The 20,474-nt window shown below is 44.8% G+C and overlaps 1 protein-coding gene across 3 annotated transcripts in view; it reads right to left on the minus strand.

The window, feature by feature from the left end:
• ubac2 (UBA domain containing 2) overlaps window positions 1-20,474 on the minus strand; it is a 256,211-nt gene that overhangs the window by 56,574 nt on the left and 179,163 nt on the right. For 2 of the 3 annotated variants that reach the window (XM_069890516.1, XM_069890515.1), the window contains exon 7: window positions 1,280-1,525. The exons of the other annotated variant lie outside the window; for it this stretch is intronic. In XM_069890516.1, the coding sequence (XP_069746617.1) occupies window positions 1,280-1,525 (246 nt within the window). The remainder of the gene's footprint in view (window positions 1-1,279; window positions 1,526-20,474) is intronic. 3 annotated transcript variants of the gene reach the window in all.

Consider the following 20,474-nt stretch of genomic DNA (forward strand, 5'->3'; position numbering starts at 1 on the left):
GTAAAAAGTATTTTCCACTCAATCCACTTTTAAACTTCCTCTTAATAATGCTCTCTTGTTTTTGGTAACCTTACTAACTGACTATTTAGCCTTATAATTTTGGAAATCACAACCTTTGGCCTCCATCACTCCAGGGAAAATAAGCCAAGCCTAACCAATCTCTCCCCATAACTTTCTCCAATCCAGGCAACATGACAGCGTACCTTTTCTCTCTAATGCTTCACCTTTTATTTCCTGTGCCCTGACCTTTGAAGGCGAGTGTATCATGTACTTTTTTCACCACTCCATTTACCTGTCTTGTCAGTTCAGGTTTCGCTGGATGAAAATTCCATAGTCCCTCTGTTTACCAATATTCCTTAGCGCCCTGTCAAAATGCATCTTCTCATACTTGTCAGGGGTAAATACCACCTGAGAATGCCGCACCCAACTTTCTATTTGATCTCTATCCTGCTGTAGTCTTGGACAATCTTCCTTGTAATTCATAACACCATTAATTTTCATGTCAACTGCCAACTTGCTAATCATTCATTCCACATTCGCATTTCAAGTTGTTAATATACATCATAAACAACAAATGTCCCAGCATTGATCCCTGCGGTATACCACTGGTCACAGACTACCAATCAGAAAAGGATCCTTCCACCACTATCCTCTGCCACTTATCACCAAGCTGAAGGCTTTCTCCTGTTGCAGTGTTTCTCCCTCAACATTTTCACCACCTTTCCAGGGCCAATATAGATGGGGAATAGATGCCAGTCGTATCAGCAACATCCACATCACATAAATTAAGTTTGGTACGTAAGGTGTAAGAAATTGGGATATTAGGGCGACACGGTTGGCATAGTGGTTAGCGCAATGCCTTTATAGCGCCAGCAATTGGGACTGGGGTTCGAATCCCGCACCGTCTGTCAGGAGTTTGTACATTCTCCTGGTGTCTGCGTGGGTTTTCCCTCAGAGCTCCGATTTCCTCCCACTGTTCAAAATGTACCTGGGGCTGTAGGTTAATTGGGTGTAAAATGGGCAGCATGGACTTGTGGGCTGAAACGGCCTGTTACTGTGCTGCGTATCTAAATTAAATTAAAGCTGATAAGAGTTCACTAAAGGAGGTTGAAGACTTGTGCTGAACATAAAATATTGCACAGACTATTTGAGCCAATGGACTACTCCTGCACTATAAATTTCCATGCAAGTTATTGGTTTGTTTCTAGCTTTTGAGTGAGACACATAGAAACATGTGGGAAAGAGATGAAAAATATTGTCCATTATCATCGGCTGCTACCTGCCCTCGGCGTCTCCTGTTGTTCTGATTCAGCTGAGCCAGCATGATTTGTTGATCCAGGAGCTCGGTCCTCTGCTGCCTCTGGATCTCCAGTGTTGCACCCATTTCTATGGGACTATCATGAGTGGGGTCAGCAGATACAAAGAGAGGTTCAAGGGTCAACGAGGCACATCTGGCCAGCCACTCGGGCACGTAAAGCAACTGCTGGACTTTCAGCATATTACAGTGGTACATGATCCCAGAGAGCTGAAAAAAAACGAAAAAAGTTTTACAATAAAACAAAATAACACGTTCTAATCTTCAAATTGAAGTGCACGACAACAATATGACTGCAAGAAAGGTTTCCTCGTCAAGTCTAGTTTCCTCGATTCACTGTCAGGTGACGATCAGGATTGTTTTCTTGTCTAAAATCTAGTTTCTCAGACTCACTGAAACGTGACATTAAAGAATGATTCCAATCTGCAGTCTACTTTCTTAACTCACTGTAATGCGAGGATAAGGAATGTTTCCTAGTCCACATTTTAGTTTCCTAACTCACTGTAATGCGAGGATAAGGAACGTTTCTTAGTCTAAAGTACAGTTTCCTAGATTTGCTGTAATGCGATGATAAAGAATGCTTTCTAGTCTGGAGTTAAACAAGAAAATCTGCAGTTGCTGGGGTTGAGTGAAATACACAAAAGTGCTGGAGAATCTCAGCAGGTCAAGCCAGACAAGTAAAACATTACATCTCCACAACTGCTCCACTTCTCAATTGAATTATATCACTCTTCACAAGTTGGATATAAATGTATTCTTCCACTTCGACGCTTTGACATGATTTTCTGTTTTACAAATGGAGTTAACTGACACTTTTCAGACTGAAACATTTCATCATTATTCTACATCCCCTTTCAGTGTCCATAAATAGCACTGAAACCATATATGCTTTCATTTCCAGTATTTGAATCAATGCTCGTGGGCAGATTGTTCAGACAAATGAGACTAAATTTTACATGAATACTCATGAAAACTGTATTTTGGAAAATATCCAGGCCAGCTGCATATCATATCTATTTTGCTGCAGAGAACTAGAATTTTATCCCTGTTTAATCCCATAGGCATCTGCCCTCCTTTACCACCCAAATATCTCCCATAAGGAAGAATAAGATCGTGAGAACATAAAAAGTGGCCAAAGGAGTCCCTGTTCCCTTGAGCCTATTCTACCTGTGGAATCATGGCTGAATTGACATATCTTGTCCACCTTTCTGCCTTTTCATCACAAACCCTTATGTTAGAATCTCACTATTTCAGCCTTAAAAATATGCCCAAAGGCTATCCCACCACTCTCTGTAGCATGGAGTCCTAAAAGCTTTAAAAAAAGCACTGAGAGAAAATATGATTTCCCATTTCAGTTTTAAATTGACATCTTCTTACTCTGACACCATGTCCTCAGGTTCTGGACTCTGTCACGAGTAGAAATTTAGTTACATTTTGGGGTTTGATTTATCTTTAATGCCCAGCAATGGAGTTTCAAAACTACCATGGTTTGGTAAGACTACTGTGATGGTGAATTATCCATACTGCAGTAGCTGGGTAGTGGGCCGAGCGGGCGCTCAGCACGGTAATGCGAACTGTCACCTCAGTGCAGTGCACGAACTTACCTAAGGGCTGGCATGCTAGCGGTACTGAGTGCCGAGGGACGGCACGTTGATCAGCTGGGTCCCCTGCTGAAAGGCACAGGACGTTAACAAGGCTCAATTTAAACCTGCTGCTGTCCCTTAACAAGGTCTCACCTTATCCCGTGGAGCCTGGGACAGGCAGGGAATAAAAGCCTCTTGTAAAGCTTCAATAAACCAGTCTTTGGTTTACCATAGTAGCCGCTACAATACCACTTTAAATACGCACAATGATATGCTCTGCTAAAGTTGACGTCAACTGGAATCATACTCAGTTTAACACTTCAGCCATAAGGCAATAAACTGGTGATTTCAGGATTAATTTTATTTTATTAGAATCAGAGTTGTACAACATCGATCCTCTGGTCCACTGAGTCCATACTGGGGACAATTTACAACAATCAATCAAACCACTCATTATTGGGATGCGAGTGGAAATGCGAGCACCTTGGAGAAATTCACAAGGTCACAGGGAGAATGTGGAAACTCCACACAGACAGCACCCAAGGTCAGGATGGAACCTGGGTCTATGGGTCTCCAATCTCTGGAAATGGGAAGCTGCCCAACTGCGCTGCCCGATTATGGGTGCTGAAGTTCACTCTCAAAGCCACCATTTACTAATCATCACTAATTGCCACTATTGCTTGGCCACTTTAATATTGAAGAGTCAACCATACTCTCTGAGCACAGAATTGACCTGGATAAGAAAGTCAGAGATATATAAAGTATAATGTCAGATGGGAATAAGGTGAACCAGATGGAATCTAATGTCAATCCAAAAGCTTCATAACCATTATTACTGATACAAGCTATTTATTAACTGAATCATGAGTGATTTGAACTCATGTTGCTGGATTTTCCAGTCCAGTAAAATAACTCCTGGCAATCCAACCCCAAAATGGCAGATGCGTGCAACCATAAATACAAAAATAATAATAAACAATTTACATTAAAAATTGTAAACAAAATGCGGAAAACCTCTTGCCTGCATTTTTTATAAAGTAGGACAAGTCCAGAACATATGAATTAATGATGCTTATCTATTCTTACACCTGTCACAACAGGAACTCTTATCAGAGTACACGCGAGACAATTTAACCTTAGACATATGTGCTCTGTGTACCACCTTAAATTGTAATAAATAATGAAAGGAACATAACGAAGAGTTATTAACCAATTTAAGAATTGTGTCCCAATCCACATCTATTTATTCAAACTATTGTAGCAGACATGTAGCGGGCCGAGCGAGCATGCAGCACGCCGTCGTGAACTGTCACCGGCATGGTTCTGTGGGCTGCGGAACAAATAAACAAACAGGTGAATACTCACCTAACAGAGCGGTACTGCGTGTGGGAGAATGGTGCGTTGTCCTACTGAATATCCTGCTGGAAGGTGCAGGAAAACTCACAATGATCAATTTAAACCTGCCGGTCCCATGGATCGAAAGCATTCCAATAGCAATGTCCCACCTTGCCCCGTGGAGCCCGGGACATGCGGAGTATAAAAGAAGATTGTAAAACCTGAATAAAGTCTGTCTTCAGTTGACTAATCTGGTGTGTGTGTTTGCATTACTTTAGTAGCTCTACCGTAGTAGCCGCTACAACATCATGATACAGTCAGTCTAGATTTTTACTATATATTTGATACTGAGTACTTTGGTGGCCCTCTTCAGTACAGTGGGAGGGAATGATTCTTCTTCTTTGTCTTCAGTTCAGAGTTGTGTTCTCTCTTTTGCCTCTTTTTTGGCAAGCCGTGTGAATTTACTTAAATGGAAGGCTGAACCACCTACTCATGATCAATGGTTGTGTGACATCATGTCTTGTTTAAATATTGAAAAGATTCGTTAATCAATTAATAATTCAGATATAAGATTTCAGATGCTGTGGGGTCATTTATGACTTACTCTCTTATTTTATACCGTACATATAAGCCAACTGACATATGTCAACCCCATTTTTCAGCCTAATTTTAAGGGTTTTATGGTATATCTGGCATCTAAGTCGACCCCTATTTTTTGGGCTGCCCAGGCCTCCCAAGACCAACCCAAAATTTTTTAAAACACCTCAATCACAAGTAACAAAGCTGTAAATTAAGTTAAAAAAAACCCTTGGCCTACCAGACAGCAATGGTGATGGCCCATGGAGCTGCAACGGTGACATTGTGCTCCCGTTGGGAGAAGGAATCTCGGCCTACCAGGCAGAAGAAGCGACGGCAACCTCATGGCCCCAGGTAGCAATGGTCATGGCAGTGCCCAGCGGTAGGGAGGTGTCAGGGAGTGGCAGTGCCAGCTGAGGGGGGTGCTTCCAGCATTGACTTAGATGCCGAATTGATGTCAATCTGTATTTTTTTCGGTGAATTTAAGGTCTCAAAAGTATATGTTGACGCCTCCTTTTTGAGATATTTTTAAGGGTTTCACAATTTGACTTACACACCGAAATATAAGGTAATTTCTTTTCAATTTAATTGAATTATCTGATGTGTCTTTTCTATGTTTTCTTTCATATTTTTTTCTCCCTTCATTTTTCTTTGAATAATAATCATATATAGCATCTGGCAACACTGTTAGGGAGGGGAACTGAGTTTTTTTCATTTGTTTTGTTCCTTTTTTCATTATATTCCATTTTATCTATCTTTTCCTTTTTTTATCTGGACTATGAATTATGGATGTTTTACAATTTATATTTGTTTTTGATACAATGATTGTTTTATTAATTATATATACATGAAAGACCTCAACAATGAAGACGCTGTTTACATCCGGTACTGCACAGTTTGCAGTCTCTTCAATCTGAGGCGCCTGCAAGCTCACACCAAGACACAAGAGCAACTTGTCCGTGAACTACTCTTTGCAGACGATGCCGCTTTAGATGCCCATTCAGAGCCAGCTCTCCAGCGCTTGACGTCCTGTTTTGTGGAAACTGCCAAAATGTTTGGCCTGGAAGTCAGCCTGAAGAAAACTGAGGTCCTCCATCAGCCAGCTCCCCACCATGACTACCCACATCTCCATCGGGCACATTGAACTCAAATCGGTCAACCAGTTTACCTATCTCGGCTGCACTATTTCATCAGATGCAAGTATCGACAACGAGATAGACAACAGACTCGCCAAGGCAAATAGCGTCTTTGGAAGACTACACAAAAGAGTCTGGAAAAACAACCAACTGAAAAACCTCACAAAGATTAGCGTATACAGAGCCGTTGTCATGCCCACACTCCTGTTCAGCTCCGAATCATGGGTCCTCTACCGGCATCACCTACGGCTCCTAGAATGCTTCCACCAGCGTTGTCTCCGCTCCATCCTCAACATTCATTGGAACGACTTCATCACCAACATCGAAGTACTCGAGCTGGCAGAGGCCGACAGCATCGAATCCACGCTGCTGAAAATCCAACTGCGCTGGGTAGGTCACGTCTCCAGAATGGAGGACCATCGCCTTCCCAAGATCGTGTTCTATGGCGAGCTCTCCACTGGCCACCGAGACAGAGGTGCACCAAAGAAGAGGTACAAGGACTGCCTAAAGAAATCTCTTGGTGCCTGCCACATTGACCACTGCCAGTGGGCTGATATCGCCTCCAACCGTGCATGTTGGCGCCTCACAGTTCGGCGGGCAGCAACCTCCTTTGAAGAAGACCGCAGAGCCCACCTCACTGACAAAAGACAAAGGAGGAAAAACCCAACAGCCAACCCCAACCAACCAATTTTCCCTTGCAACCGCGTCTGCCTGTCCCGCATCTGACTTGTCAGCCACAAACGAGCCTGCAGCTGACGTGGACATTACCCCTCCATAAATCTTCATCCGCAAAGCCAAGCCAAAGAAGAAAAGATAACTATTCCTATCATCTCTGTAATGTATTATTATTTTATAAGCTTTATTAAAATCAATTTAAAATATTTTAAAAAGAAAGTAACCATCTATCAATCTGCATTACAGACTTGCTATCGCAATCAGGTTTGACTGTATAAAATTAGAAAAATTTCTCCAGCTCTTATTTTCCCCCCTTTAAACCTTTCCATAGGAGTAGACATCAGGATGACTACCTGAAATGTTGGTTAGAAGCAGCCACGGTAAAACAAGTGCTTATTTACTCTTTAATACTTTAATAACTTCAACAGCAACTTATCGACAATCATCATTATTTTAAATTTTAATCTTGAGATGAATTTAATTGCATCGAAACTGTAACCAACACAGACCCCATCCATCAATGGTTATCCCTCAAAAGGTCACGTGCACTGCATAAAAATTTGAAGTGGGGTGTTTATTTAAGGAGAAAGAGATCATCAGGTGAATGGGGTTAAGTTGATAGCTCTTTCAAAGAGAAAAGCAAAGCATAAATTTGATGATGACATGCAAAGCAAAAAACAAGTACAGGAAATTGCACCTTAATTCCTGTCTTAAGTAACACTTTGTTCTTCAGCAAGTTTATCTACATTGTGGTTTACAATTTTTTTTAAAAGCTTGATGTCTAAAAAGGATGCTGTGAAAGACATGGGGTGATATTTCTATGGAACCCTGTATAATTTCCTGACATTGTCAAAAGTTGTAAAATATATTACCATTTATTAATAATATGAAATATATTTGTTTAACATTTTTATTCCATTAACAGATAGATGTGTGTGCCTTTCTAAGCATTAATTTTCAACACAATTTTAACTATTGAGTCAGACACCTTGCAATATATTCATGAACCTCTTTAGAGTCAGAAACCAACCATTTTGACAACTAGTCCATTTATTATTTTTTCCAGATTAATTAGATGCTGCGGAATATTTTGATGTATTAAAATGAAAGGTGTTATGAAGTGTCAAATATTTAAGATGCTACTCTTATAATTTAACTTAAAGCTGAATGGAATTTCCCAAGAAATGTTGTAGATCATCAAAACTAAACAATAGAGGACAACAATCGAAGTGATCTGAAATGGAATAAGAGTTGAGTGAGTGGAGGAGGATCTTGCAGAAGTGGCAATTGAGTTAAAAGTGGCCATGTGACATACAGCTAATAAAAAGGTGTCATGTTGTGGCCATTCTGGGTGGCTATTGTGGCAGTATTGGAGGTGTGAACGAGTGTAAATGCTGAGATATTGGTTTGAAAAAAGTTGCAAAAAATGGCTGGGCAGAGTTACTGGTAAAAAGAGGCATGGATTTCTTTGTTTTTTTTCCAGAGAGGATAGCAGTAGGGCAAAGGTTTGCTCTGCCTGTGGGTCATTAGGGAGAATGCCAATAGCCCCTTTTAAACTGCAGCACCTGGGTAGCCCTCCTGGGACCTGGGTGTGATTACTGGGGCAAAAGTGCTGGAAGCATCTTTTAAACTGTAGGGGGATCTATCCATTAAATCACCAACCCAGAGATTTAAGGGGGATCCCGCCCCTGCATCATGCACTCATGGGAACTATCAGTAGTCAGTCTCCCCTGCCTCCCCCGCCCCCCTCCCACAGGCTGACAGTCAGTCACCCTCCCTCCTGTCAGTCGCCACACCCATCATCAATCAACACCCACCCCATCAATTGCGCCACCCACCCCCTCAGCAATGTCTCGCTGCCACGATCGTTGAGCCGTCACTGCGAATTGAAGCGGCATTCACAGCAGCGGCAGTTCTTTTCCCCCCACTCTCCGCACTCCCCCCATGGCAGAGACCACTCTCCTGCTGATTGTGTCACCACCCCCACCCACCACGGCAGTGACCTCTCCCCCCATGGCAGCGACCTCACTCCCCCTGACTGTGGCCCCACTCTCTCCCCCCCCCCATGGCAGTGACCTCTCCCCCTCCATACCCCGGGTCCCGTGCCAGTGACCCCTCTCTCCCCCCCGATCGTGGCACTTCAGCCAGAGATTTCCCTGTGACTCCAGTGAGCAAGTGCTGACATCACCAGAGTAACCGGGTCAGCCATTTCCCTTTTCAAACTGCCTGAGCACAATGTCCGGGTAAGTTTTAGGTAGGTCAGGGATCCAGTTGGGTTCTAACCGGGTTTACCTGGTTGGACCTTTTCAACACACTATGTAAATGGGTCACTAACCATGCAAATTACCTGGTTAACCTCATTTTACCTGGCAGTTTGAAAGGGCCTAGTGCAGGAAATTTGTCCAGCTACAACTCCTTACTGACAGAATCACTCTGTTTAAAATGTTTGCCCTGTACATCTCCCTTAAATTTCTTCCCCCTTACCTTAAACACAGGTGCTCTAGTGAATGATGCTTTTGCCTTGGGGAAAAGATTCTGACTGTCCACCCTAACATACTTTTTGCACCTCCATCAGGTCTCCGCTCAGCTTCCAACACTGCAGAGAAAAGATCACATTTGACCAATCCCTCCCCCATTACTCATATCTTTTAAACAAGGCAACATATTGGTAAATTTCTTCTGTACCCTTTCCAAAGCCTCCACACCTTTCCTGCCTTCCTCTAATAGGGTGACCAGATCCGCACACAGTATTCCAAGTGCAAACTAACCAAAGTTTTATGTAGCTGCATCATGACCTCCTTACTTTCATTGTGAATGCCCTGCAGAATGAACCCAAGTAGACCACCTGATCTACTTTCAATGATCTATGATCCTGGACCTCCAGATTCCTCTGCACATCAATACTTATAAGAGCCTCTCTTTTAACTGCATACATTCCCCTTACATTTGACCTGCCAAAGTGCAACACGTCCCATGTGTCTGGATGAAACTCCATCTGTCATTTCTCTGTCTATATGTGAGTCCCAGTCGCTATGTGGACAGTTAAAATCAATAACTATCATAATTTAGTTTCTTGCATCAGTTGGATATCTCTCTGTAGATTTGCTCCTCAATTCTGGCTGACTGTTGGGTGGTCCCATTCATGAGATCATCCCTTTCCCATTCCTCATTTCCATCTACATATTCTCAGTAGATGAGCCATCCAGTTCAAGTTTATTGTCATCTTAGTGTACAAGTACAACCCAACGAAAGAGTGCTTTCCGGTGTTTTGTTCAAAAGCATGCAAGCACACTTTCAGACATAACACATCCAGACAAACAATACATATGCAGTACATAAATAAATAAATAATGTTAAATAAGTAGAGTCTAGGAGGGCTTTTATGAGCAGTTTGTTTCAGTCATTCAGCAGTCTCACTGCCCATGAGAAGAAGCTACTTCTCAGCTTGGTGATTCTGGCTCTGATACTCTTGTATTTCTTACCTGACAGGAGTAGATGAATGATGGCATGTGCAGGTTGGCGAGGGTTTGCAGCGCTTTTGCGAGCCCTCATCAAACAACGATCCGGTAGATCGTGTCGATGGGAAGAGGGAGGGAAAATCCAGTAATCCTCTCTGCCACTCTTGTGGCCCTGTGGAATGACCTCCAATTCAATGCTCTACAGCAACTGTACCACACTATGATGCAGCCAGCTTGGATTCTCTCGAGTTCTTGCAGAAAGTTGACAGGATGGTGACTGGTAGTCTTGTCCTCCTCAGTTTACTCACAAGTGAGGAGATGTTATGTATTCAGGATAGGTCACTTGATAAGTGGTCTCCAAAGAATTTAGCGTTCTCTGGTCTCTCCATTACCGGGCTATTAATGTGTTGTGGAGGGTGGTTGTACCTGGTCCTCGTGAGGTCCACAATCATCTCTTTTGTCTTCTCCACGTTGTCCACATTTTCCAGCAGTTTTCTGCAATGTAACTCATCATTGTTCCTGTCAAGGCACTGGTGCAACATTTTCTCTGGCTCGCAATGCCACCTCTGGCTCACAATGCTTTTTCATCCCTCCCTCTCTACACTTCTAAAACAATAGAACCCCAGAACAATATGCATAAATCCCATCCTGAAATATCCTTTGCCATTAGTTTCCCTATCACAGATGTGGGGCTTAGTGGCCTATAATTTCCTGGATTATCCTTTTTCCCTTATTAAACAAGGATAAATCATTAACCACTCTCTTGTCACTAGGGAGGATGCAAAGATCTTTGTCAAAGCCCCAGAAATTTCTTAACTTGCCTACCGGATGCAGTAGATGACCCCTGAAGATTCCGATTCGGGGCCTCAAACAGTCTTTTCAAGTGAAGCATACTCTGGGACTCCCTAGTCCACTCATCTTTTCCCACTAATTGCCCTCTTGGCACCTATCCCTATGACAGCTAGAAATATTACATTTGCGCCCACACCTCCTTCCCCACCACTATTCGGGGAATTGAGCAGAGGTACATGGAGGATGCTAAAAACAGAGCTTTAAAGTTTTCACAAGGTCAATTAAGTGCTTTAATTAATGCAAACAGGAAGTCCAATGCAGGGAAATACTTTAAAAGTGGCTAATTTATCACCATCTTGATAAAATTAGGTAAAGGTGCTGTTTCTTGATGCATCACAAAGCTTTGGATTGTCTTACCCAGAAGCAAGATATAATCTGAATATTTTTGTCACTTTGAGATATACCATGGGGAAAAAAAAACAAGAGATCAACAAGTATTTTTCAGATGTTCACCTTCAACTCTTCTTCCTGTCATCAACCTCAATCTAAATCTGAGGAAAGTGATAATAAGATTATCTAGTCTGATAAATTACTGCTAAACTGAGGGAGTGCAGCACAGCTGGGGCACAAACACTGGGGTCCCATCTGTCTTTTCTATAGTCAAGACCCCGTGACACTACCTAAAATATAAGGGTCTTGGTATCTTGATTAATATTTAACATCCAACAAACACAAATAATCTAATTTTGTCTCATTATTAAAGCTGCTGCACCCACATTTCTTTCCTTGATTGTAACAGTGACTATTTCATGAGCTACAAACTTGTGCTGGAGGCTTTACAAATGTAGCTCAATTTTCCTTCTCTGATATAAAATTTTCAAGGACAATTATAGTATTAAATGGCTGGCCTCTTGATAACCCCTAGAACTTGACTGTAAAATTAAAACATTTCACTCCATGGATAGATTAACTAACTTTCTGTAAGGGCCTTCTGCACTTATTACAAAAAAGTTAACCATTACATCCAAAGAGATTCCACCTATACATTCCTCGATTTATGATGTTGTGGATACTAATTCATAGTTAGAAAGGCTGCTGACAACCTGATGGCAAGAGACCAAATGTGTCATTGGATGTGGAAATTTTCTGTGGATACTCACTGGAGGGGCAAAGCTACTGTCTTAGCGAACAATCATGATGACTGACTCTATCTTTCTCTCTGGCAGCAGTCAAAAGTTGAAAGAAATTGTTTGTAATTTTTGAGTCATATTTTACTCTCAGTGCACAAGACCACATTGAGACTACCTATGTCCATTACAGTAATATTCTTCACTTAATCAACCATCATCAGAAAAGAAAAAAATCTATTATTAAATCGTATTTGAGCATCCAGAGTCAACATGGATCAATGATCCATTGTCACAGTGAGGCCAAATGTGAACTTGAAAACCACATCATGTTCCTTATGGACAACCTTTAATGTAATGGCTTGAACATTGTTTGGACTAATTTTAGATAAGCCATTGTTTCCACCTCTGATTTACCTATTCCTGTACTTCTTTTCTCTTCCACCCACACCTTCATTTCCCCCCCCACCACCACCAAATGGTTTCTCCCTCTACCTGTTTTTCTACCTCTCACACCATCTGTTCTATCACTTCTGGGCCCCTCCCCCACTTTATATACACAATATCATCACCTTCCTTCTTACCTTGATAAAGGGTCGGAGCCTGAAATGCTAACTGACCAGTGGAGTTCCTCCAGCAATTCTTCATCTGATCCTGGAGAATATCCTCTGTACTCTCTCCATTGCGATCACATCTTTTGTCTAATGTGGCAGCAGTTCTACATATGATTTCCTGGGAGTAGGCTAACTACCATTTTACAAAGCTGTAACATGATGTCCCTGTTCTTATAGTCAATGCCACAATCGATACAACAGGCATCTGCTATACTTTTCTTACTATACCTATCTGTGCTGCCTGTTTCAGGGATCAATGATTTGTAACCAAAGGTATTTCTGATCATTAAAACTTCCTAAAGCCCCATCATTTACTGTCTATATTCGACCCTTATTTGCATGTTGTCTCAGATATGCCCTGCTGTACCTTTCTATTCCCAAATGTTGACAATGTAGTGGTGCACATCGATATGCAGGCGAACTGGCCCCACATGTCATGGCCACGTGAGCGGGGCAGCCGTGTTGAGATGGCGCCGTCAGGTTTTGGGAGTGCATTGTGGCCTTGGCCGCAGTGCGCGCTTCTCGGCAGCATGATGACGTCAACGCCCTTACAGACGTGCATGGGCATTCGAATAAAGTAGTTGGAACTGAAACTCACACCGAGCTGTGGTTTGCTTTCAATCGCGGTAGCTATCGCTACATTGGTGACCTCAACGAGTCCAGGCATTTCTGGCCTCTCAATCATGAACGTGGCAGCAGTAATCGCAGTCGCTGTAAAACTGCCCCCCTTCCAGATGCTTCAGGAAAGCGGAAGCAGTTTCATCTCAGGCAGATAACTTCAGTCAGAGTCCTTGACTAAGAAACAGCCGCCAGAGTGGACGACCTGATCCGAGGAGGGTAAATACCCTGTACTCAAACAACTACTCCTCAGCATGTTTGGCCTGTCCAGACACCAGTGCACCGCCAGGCTCATGCACCTGAATGGCCTTGGAGACAGGCCCCTGTCCAATCTCAGGGACGAGATGCTCACCCTAGCAGAAGGACACTGACCATGCCATATGTTTGAGCATGCATTCTTAGAACAGATGCTGGATGATATCCAGTTTCTGTCGGCCGACAAAGACTTCTCCTACCCACGCAAGGTTGCAGCCTGAGCAGACGTCCTATGGCGCATGAAACGGGAAAATGAGGCCACCATGAGTCAGGTGATGCACCCCAGACCTAGCCGACCACAAATGTGCCCCAAGAACAAGACAGAGAGTCCGAACGACACAAGGTGTTTCTACCACCAGCACTGGGGAGCCCAGGCAACCATGCTCTATCCAAGGAAATGACCAGGTCAACCGCCATTAATGGCTTTGACGACTGGCCACACCAACAGCCTCCTCCACTTGACCAACAAGACAGGTGGTCGGCGATTTCTGGTCGACATCGGCGCTGAGTTGAGTGTCATCCCACCAACCACCCTGGAAACCCGCACCCGATCATGAGGCCTCACACTACGGGCAGCCAACGGCACTAACATCAGAACTTTCAGCACGTGGTAGAGAAAAGTTCCGTTGGAGGTTCACCCTGGCCTCAGTGGGCACAGCGATCTTGGGGCCGACTTCCTCCAAGCGCACAGCCTACTGGTTGACCTCAAAGGCAAGTGCCTGGTACATTCCAGACAGTCCACCTCGAGGCCATCAGTGCTTGCGACCCGGGCATAGCCGCAGTCAGCGCCCCCAAGGATGAATATGCCCGCATCCTCGATGAATTCCCAGCGATCTTACGGCCACAGTTCACCTCCGCCATGCCCTGGCATGGCGTGCTGCACCGCATCCCAACACAGGGCCACCCGCTCCACACCAAAGCCAAAAGGCTTCCCCCTGACAAATTACAGCTGGCCAAGGAGAAGTTCTCCCATATGCAGGAGTTGGGGATTATCTGCAGATCAGACAACCCATGGGCATCCCACTCCACATGGTGTCCAAAACCTGAGGCGGCTGGAGCCTGTGCGGAGACTACCGCTGCCTGAACGATGTGACTATGCCAGACTGACACCCCATCCCCAACATCCAGGACTTCACTGCCAACCTGCATGGCGCAAGGGTTTTTTCAAAGGTTGACTTCAAACGGGGCTACCATCAGATCCCAGTACACCCCAATGAAAGCCATCGTCACCCCGTTCAGCCTGTTCGATTCCTGCAAATGCCCTTCGGCTTCAAGAATGCAACGCAAACATACCAACGCTTGATGGACAGAGTGGGCAAGGATCTGGACTTTGTGTTCATATATCTCGACGACGTCCTCATCGCAAACTAAGATCATGACGAGCACAGAACCCACCTCCGCACATTGTTTGTCCGCCTAGCAGAACTCTGCCTCACAGTCAACGTGGCCAAATGCCAGTTTGGCAAGGAGTCCTTGAAATTCTTGGGCCACACTATCACGGCAGATGGGGCCGCCCCATCAGCAGAGAAGGTCACGGCCATCTGCCAGTTCGCACAATCTGACAGCCTCAAAGGAACATGTGCTCTGATTTCACCCTGTCAAGCCCTTTTATAATCCTAAATACCTCAATCATGACTCCCCTCATCCTTCTAAACTCCATCGCATATAATCCAAGTCTTTCTAACCTATCCGCATATGAAAATCCTGCCATCCCGGGAACTAACCTTGTAAACCTGCTCTGCACTCCCTCTATAATGTGGGGACCAGAACTGGATGCAGTACTCCAGGTGAGGTTTCACCAGGGCCCTGTCCAACTGCAAGAGGGCTTCTCTACTCCTATTCTCCAATCCCCTCTTTATGAAAGCCAACATACTGTTTGCCTTCTTCACTGCTTGCTGAACCTGCATGCTAGTTTTGAATGACTGGTGAACAAGTACGCCCAGATCCCTTTGCATTACCCCAGTCCCTAGCTTAACACCATTTAAATAATACTCTGCTCTCTTGTTTCTGCCTCCAAATTGGACAACCTCACATTTACTCACATTAAACTTCATCTGCCATCTTTCCACCCACTCCCCTAACCTGTCCAAGTCCCCTTGCAATTTCCTGACATCCTCCTCGCTCTTTACACTAACCCAGTTTAGTGTCATCTGTGAATTTGCATATGTAGATATTTATCCCTTCATCCAAATTATTGACATAAATGATAAACAACTGAGGGCCCAACACTAACCCCTAATGGACCCCACTCGTTACAACCTGCCATCCAGAAAATGACCCGTTTATCCCAATCCTTTGTTTCCTATTTCTCAACCAATTATCTATCCATGACAGCACCCAACATCCCAGGGGCAGCCCACATCATGCACCCATTGTTCGCAATGATCACCACCAAAATCAAGACCCTGGCATGGACAAAGGAGGCTGAAGGAACTTTTGTTGCTACAAAGGACGCACTGGTGAGCGCCACCCTATTGGCCCACTTGCGGTCCAACGCCCACACCGCCCTCTCCGTGGACGCATCAGCCACAGCCATGGGAGGCGGACTGGAGCAATCAGTGGAAGGTCAGTGGAGACCTCTGGCGTTCTTCAGCTGGCATCTTCGCCCTCCGGAACTCAAATATAGCACCTTTAACAGGGAGCTCCTAGCCCTTTACCTGGTGATCAGATACTTCCTGTACTTCCAGGAGGGCAGGCCATTCGGTCTTCACAGACCACAAGCCCCTAACCCAAGCCCTTGTCATGGCTAAGGACCCCTGGTCAATGCGCCAGCAAAGACATCTTTCCTACATCTCCGAGTTCACTACGGACATCCGGCACTTAGCTGGCAAGGACAATGTTGTGGCAGATGCACTCTCACGACCCACGATCCATATGTTAGCCCCCGGACTGGACTACGCTTAATTATCACAGGTGCAAAAGGGCGATAGTGAGACGCAAGCATTCCGCACTGCCATCACCGGCCTCCGCCTCAAGGACTTCAAGTTGCCGGACAGCCCCGACACGCTACTATGCGATGTCTCCACCAGCACACCGCATCCGGTAGTGCCACAACAGTGGAGGCAGCAAGCCTTCAAAATGGTCCATGACCTGGTGCACCCATCCATCAAAGTCTCAATGTGCATAGTGGTGGAGCGATTCGTGTGGCACGGCCTCAAGAGGCAGGTTCCTCAGATGGCGCGCATCTGCACCCAATGCCAGACCTCCAAAGTCCACTGCCACGTAAAGACCCTGGTGCAGCATTTCGACCCACCCAGTGAAGCATTTCGAGCTCATCCACATAGACATTGTGGACCCCCTGCTGGTATCCAGGGATGCTCGTTACCTGTTTATGGTGGTTGACTGCATGACGAGGTGGCCAGAAGCCATTCCCCTCAAAGACACCCTGCGCCAGGGTGCTACTCGCCCATTGGATCGTGAGGTTCAGAATTCCAGCACACATGACCAACAACATGGGAACCCAGTTTACATCTGCCCTCTGGACACAACTCGTGACCTTCCTGGGAATAAAGCTGTAACATACCGCCGCCTACCAGGCCAACAGGCTTGTGAAGCACTTCTACCGCCACCTCAAATCGGCCATAATGGTGTGACTGGACGGTCCAAACTGGACGGACGAGCTCCCCTGGGCCCTGTTGGGTATCAGGATGACCCCCAAATAAGATCTGCAAGCATTCTCCGCGGAGCTGGTTTATGGCGCACCCCTTTCCCAAACCAGTGAGTTCCTCTGCCCGGGTGCGGACTTCAACACGGGTGCATGGATGCTGCTAATGGACTTGCGAAAAATGTTAACTGCATTGGCGCCCCCCAACCTTCCACCACGGAATCCAGCCAGCGTGTATCCCTAAGGACCTAGCCACCAAGGACTTTGTGTTTCTTCACCGAGGCCTACACCCAGCCCCGCTCCAACAGCCCTACGAAGGCCTCTACAAAGTCTTGAAATGGGCAGGCAAGACATTCACCCTGGACATTGGGGGCAGAGAGGAACTGTTTATGGCGGACAGCCTGAAAACAGCAGACTTTTGTTGCTACAAAGGACGCACTGGTGAGCGCCACCCTATTGGCCCACTCGCGGTCCAACGCCCACACCGCCCTCTCCGTGGTGTAACCAGTGGTTACAGCTCAGCCCAAAAGATGGGGACCGCTGCCAGCCAAAGTGGCGAGACACTAAAGCCGGGTGGTGCAGGTGAACCAGTCCCTCATGTCACAGCCATGATAACGGGGCAGCTGCGTTAAGATGGTGTGGTCGGGTTTTGGGAATGTATCGTGGCCTCAGCCGCAGCGCGCGCTTCTTGGCAGCGTGATGACGTCAATGTCAATGCAGGGCTGGGCTTGTGCCTGCCCTTAACGGCACGCACAAGCATTTGAATAAAATCAGTTGGAACTGAAACTCACACCAACCTGTGGTTTGCTTTCAATCGCAGTCACTATCGCTACAACAACAGAATTGTACATTTAAATAACAAAATCTGCAGATGTTGGGATCCAGCACGCTACACAAAAGTGTTGGAGAAACTCATCAGGTAATGCAGCATCCACAGGAAGTAAAAGGCAATCAATGTTTCGAACCTGAGCCCTTAGTCAGGAATCTGGAAAAAAGGGCAGGTTCCTGAATAAAAAGGTGGGGGAAGGAAGGAATATGCGGGGGAGGAGTACAGGCTAACAGGTAAGACATACAGTAAAATCCCTGTTATCTGGAACCTACAGGAATTGGTAGATGTCAGATAAGTGAGTTTTCCATTTGCTTGAGACTCACTCTTACAATGCCTAACTAATACACCTGCCTTAAGAATAAATAGTTTAAAAGACAAAAACACCATATTGTAATTACACTGAACAAACTTCACTTGTATGAATAGATTTTAGGTTTAGATTTTGACATTCAGCATGGTAACAGGCCCATTCAGCCCAAGAACCTGTGCCGGCCAATTAACCCAATTGACCTTTACACCCAGTACATTTTTGAATGGTGGAAGGAAACCAGAGCAGACATGGGGAGAACATACAAACTCCTTACAGACAGGACCAGATTTGAAAACCCAGTCCCAATTGCTGCCGCTGTAACAACGTTGTGTTAACTTTCCCATCCAACCTGAAAAGCATTTACTTTATTTTCAGTCACATTCTTTGAAAACATTTAATCGTCGTGCATCTGCAGGTTCCTCCCCCTCCACGGAGCCACCCGAAAGACAAACAATAACATCATAATGAATCCTTTACCCCCACCCCCCCCAACTATTTACAGATAAAGCCTTACTAATATATTTAATAATACAGATGGTCCTCGATGTATGCCCAAGTTCCGTTCTGACCGACTGGTCAGATTTCGAAATGGATGGAAGTTGGACGTATGTTACTCAGGGCCAACAGATTCTTAAATTGGAGCAATGGCACTGGAAAGACCCGTTGTCTACCCATTGCCACGTGGCCTGCGCTCACCTCCCCCACCTCGAACACCAGGTCCAGCACTGCCTTTATGTCCTGAAAATAGAACTCATTTGACGGCAGCAGAGTCTCTGCGCCCTCCCGGCCTGTGGCTGCACCACGTTGATCCATCATAACAAACAGCACCTATCCACAGGATCTGATGCATAATTTTTATATTTACATATTTTTCCTCATTTAAAAAAAAAATTTATATCGTATTTTCTTTGGTCATATGTGTGGGTGGTCTTAAGTCACAAAGGTTGTATGTAGGGGACCATCTGTATATAATAAAGATAAAGACACTTACTAATCAGGGATAAGGAGACACTTTTAGAGAGTCACCCCAACAGCGAGCAGCATCAACCAGCTCTCCATCCTGGGTAACATCATTTTATACCAACACAACTTTATTCAAACAGCTGCTATGAACAAAGCGTGGCCAAGGCACTCCACCAGCTGAAATTTTGTTCCTATCTTCTCCACAGGTTTATGTGTACTTAAGAGAACATTTACTTTTACAATTTTAAACTTTTATTGAAATTTTTATTCTTATTTATTTTCCTCGATTTTTTTTTTGCCAATTGCTTGAGTTTACTGGTGGCTTGAATTCCAGATAACAGGAGTTTCATTGTAATAGGTGGATAGAGGTGAGAGGGTAGAAGCTGAGGTAATAAGGGAGAGGCAGAGGACTAAGAAGGGTAGCTCTCTGATAGGAGAAGAAAGGGCAGGAAGTGGGAACCAGGAGGAAAGGTGACAGAGGGGTCAGATAAGAGAGAGATGGGGTGGAAGTTAACAGAAATTGGAGATGTTAATATTTATGCCATCTGGTTGGAGACTGCAACACTTCACCTGTGAATCTGTTGGGAGTTAATTATTCCACCTGGATCTCCTGATGCAGCATCCTCTGCAACAGTGAGTTTGGAAGAAAGTTTTGTGGAGCATCTTTGCTCTGTCTGCTGCAATAGCAAGGATCTTCCAATGGCCAACCATTTTAATACCACAATAACCTGTCATCTATGGCATTGCATACTGATGAATTGAGGCCACCAGCAAACTGGAAAAACATGTATTCCATCTTGGCAGTCTCTATCTGATGGTATAAATATTGACCTCCAATTTCCATTAACCCCCCGTCCACAGTCTCTTTCCTTCCCTCTGATTAATTTCCTCCAGTTCCCCACTCCCCTTCCCTTCCTTGTCCGATCAAAGAGCTACCCTTCTTTGCCCTCTGCCCTCTCCCACTTCCATTACTTTCTCTTCTCACTTGTATCCACCTATTACCTCTTACTTGTTTGCCTGTGCTTCTTCCTCTCCTCTCCCTCCATCTTTTTATTCAGACGTCAACTTCTTGTTCCACTTTCCCAATGAAATGCAGAGGCCCAAAACATCGACTGTCTTTTACTTCATGCTGCATGACCTACCGGGTTTCTCCACCACTTTCATGTATCGCACAGAATTGTAGATCTGTGACTGGAACTCTTCACCAACAAGCTTTAGGTTTTCGGCAGCAATGTTCCCAAGAACCTGTTATTTTTGAGTTTGGATCTGGCCTTTTTGATTTCT

This window comes from Narcine bancroftii, chromosome 7 (assembly GCF_036971445.1).
Source record: "Narcine bancroftii isolate sNarBan1 chromosome 7, sNarBan1.hap1, whole genome shotgun sequence".
NCBI classification, from domain to species: Eukaryota; Metazoa; Chordata; class Chondrichthyes; order Torpediniformes; family Narcinidae; genus Narcine; species Narcine bancroftii.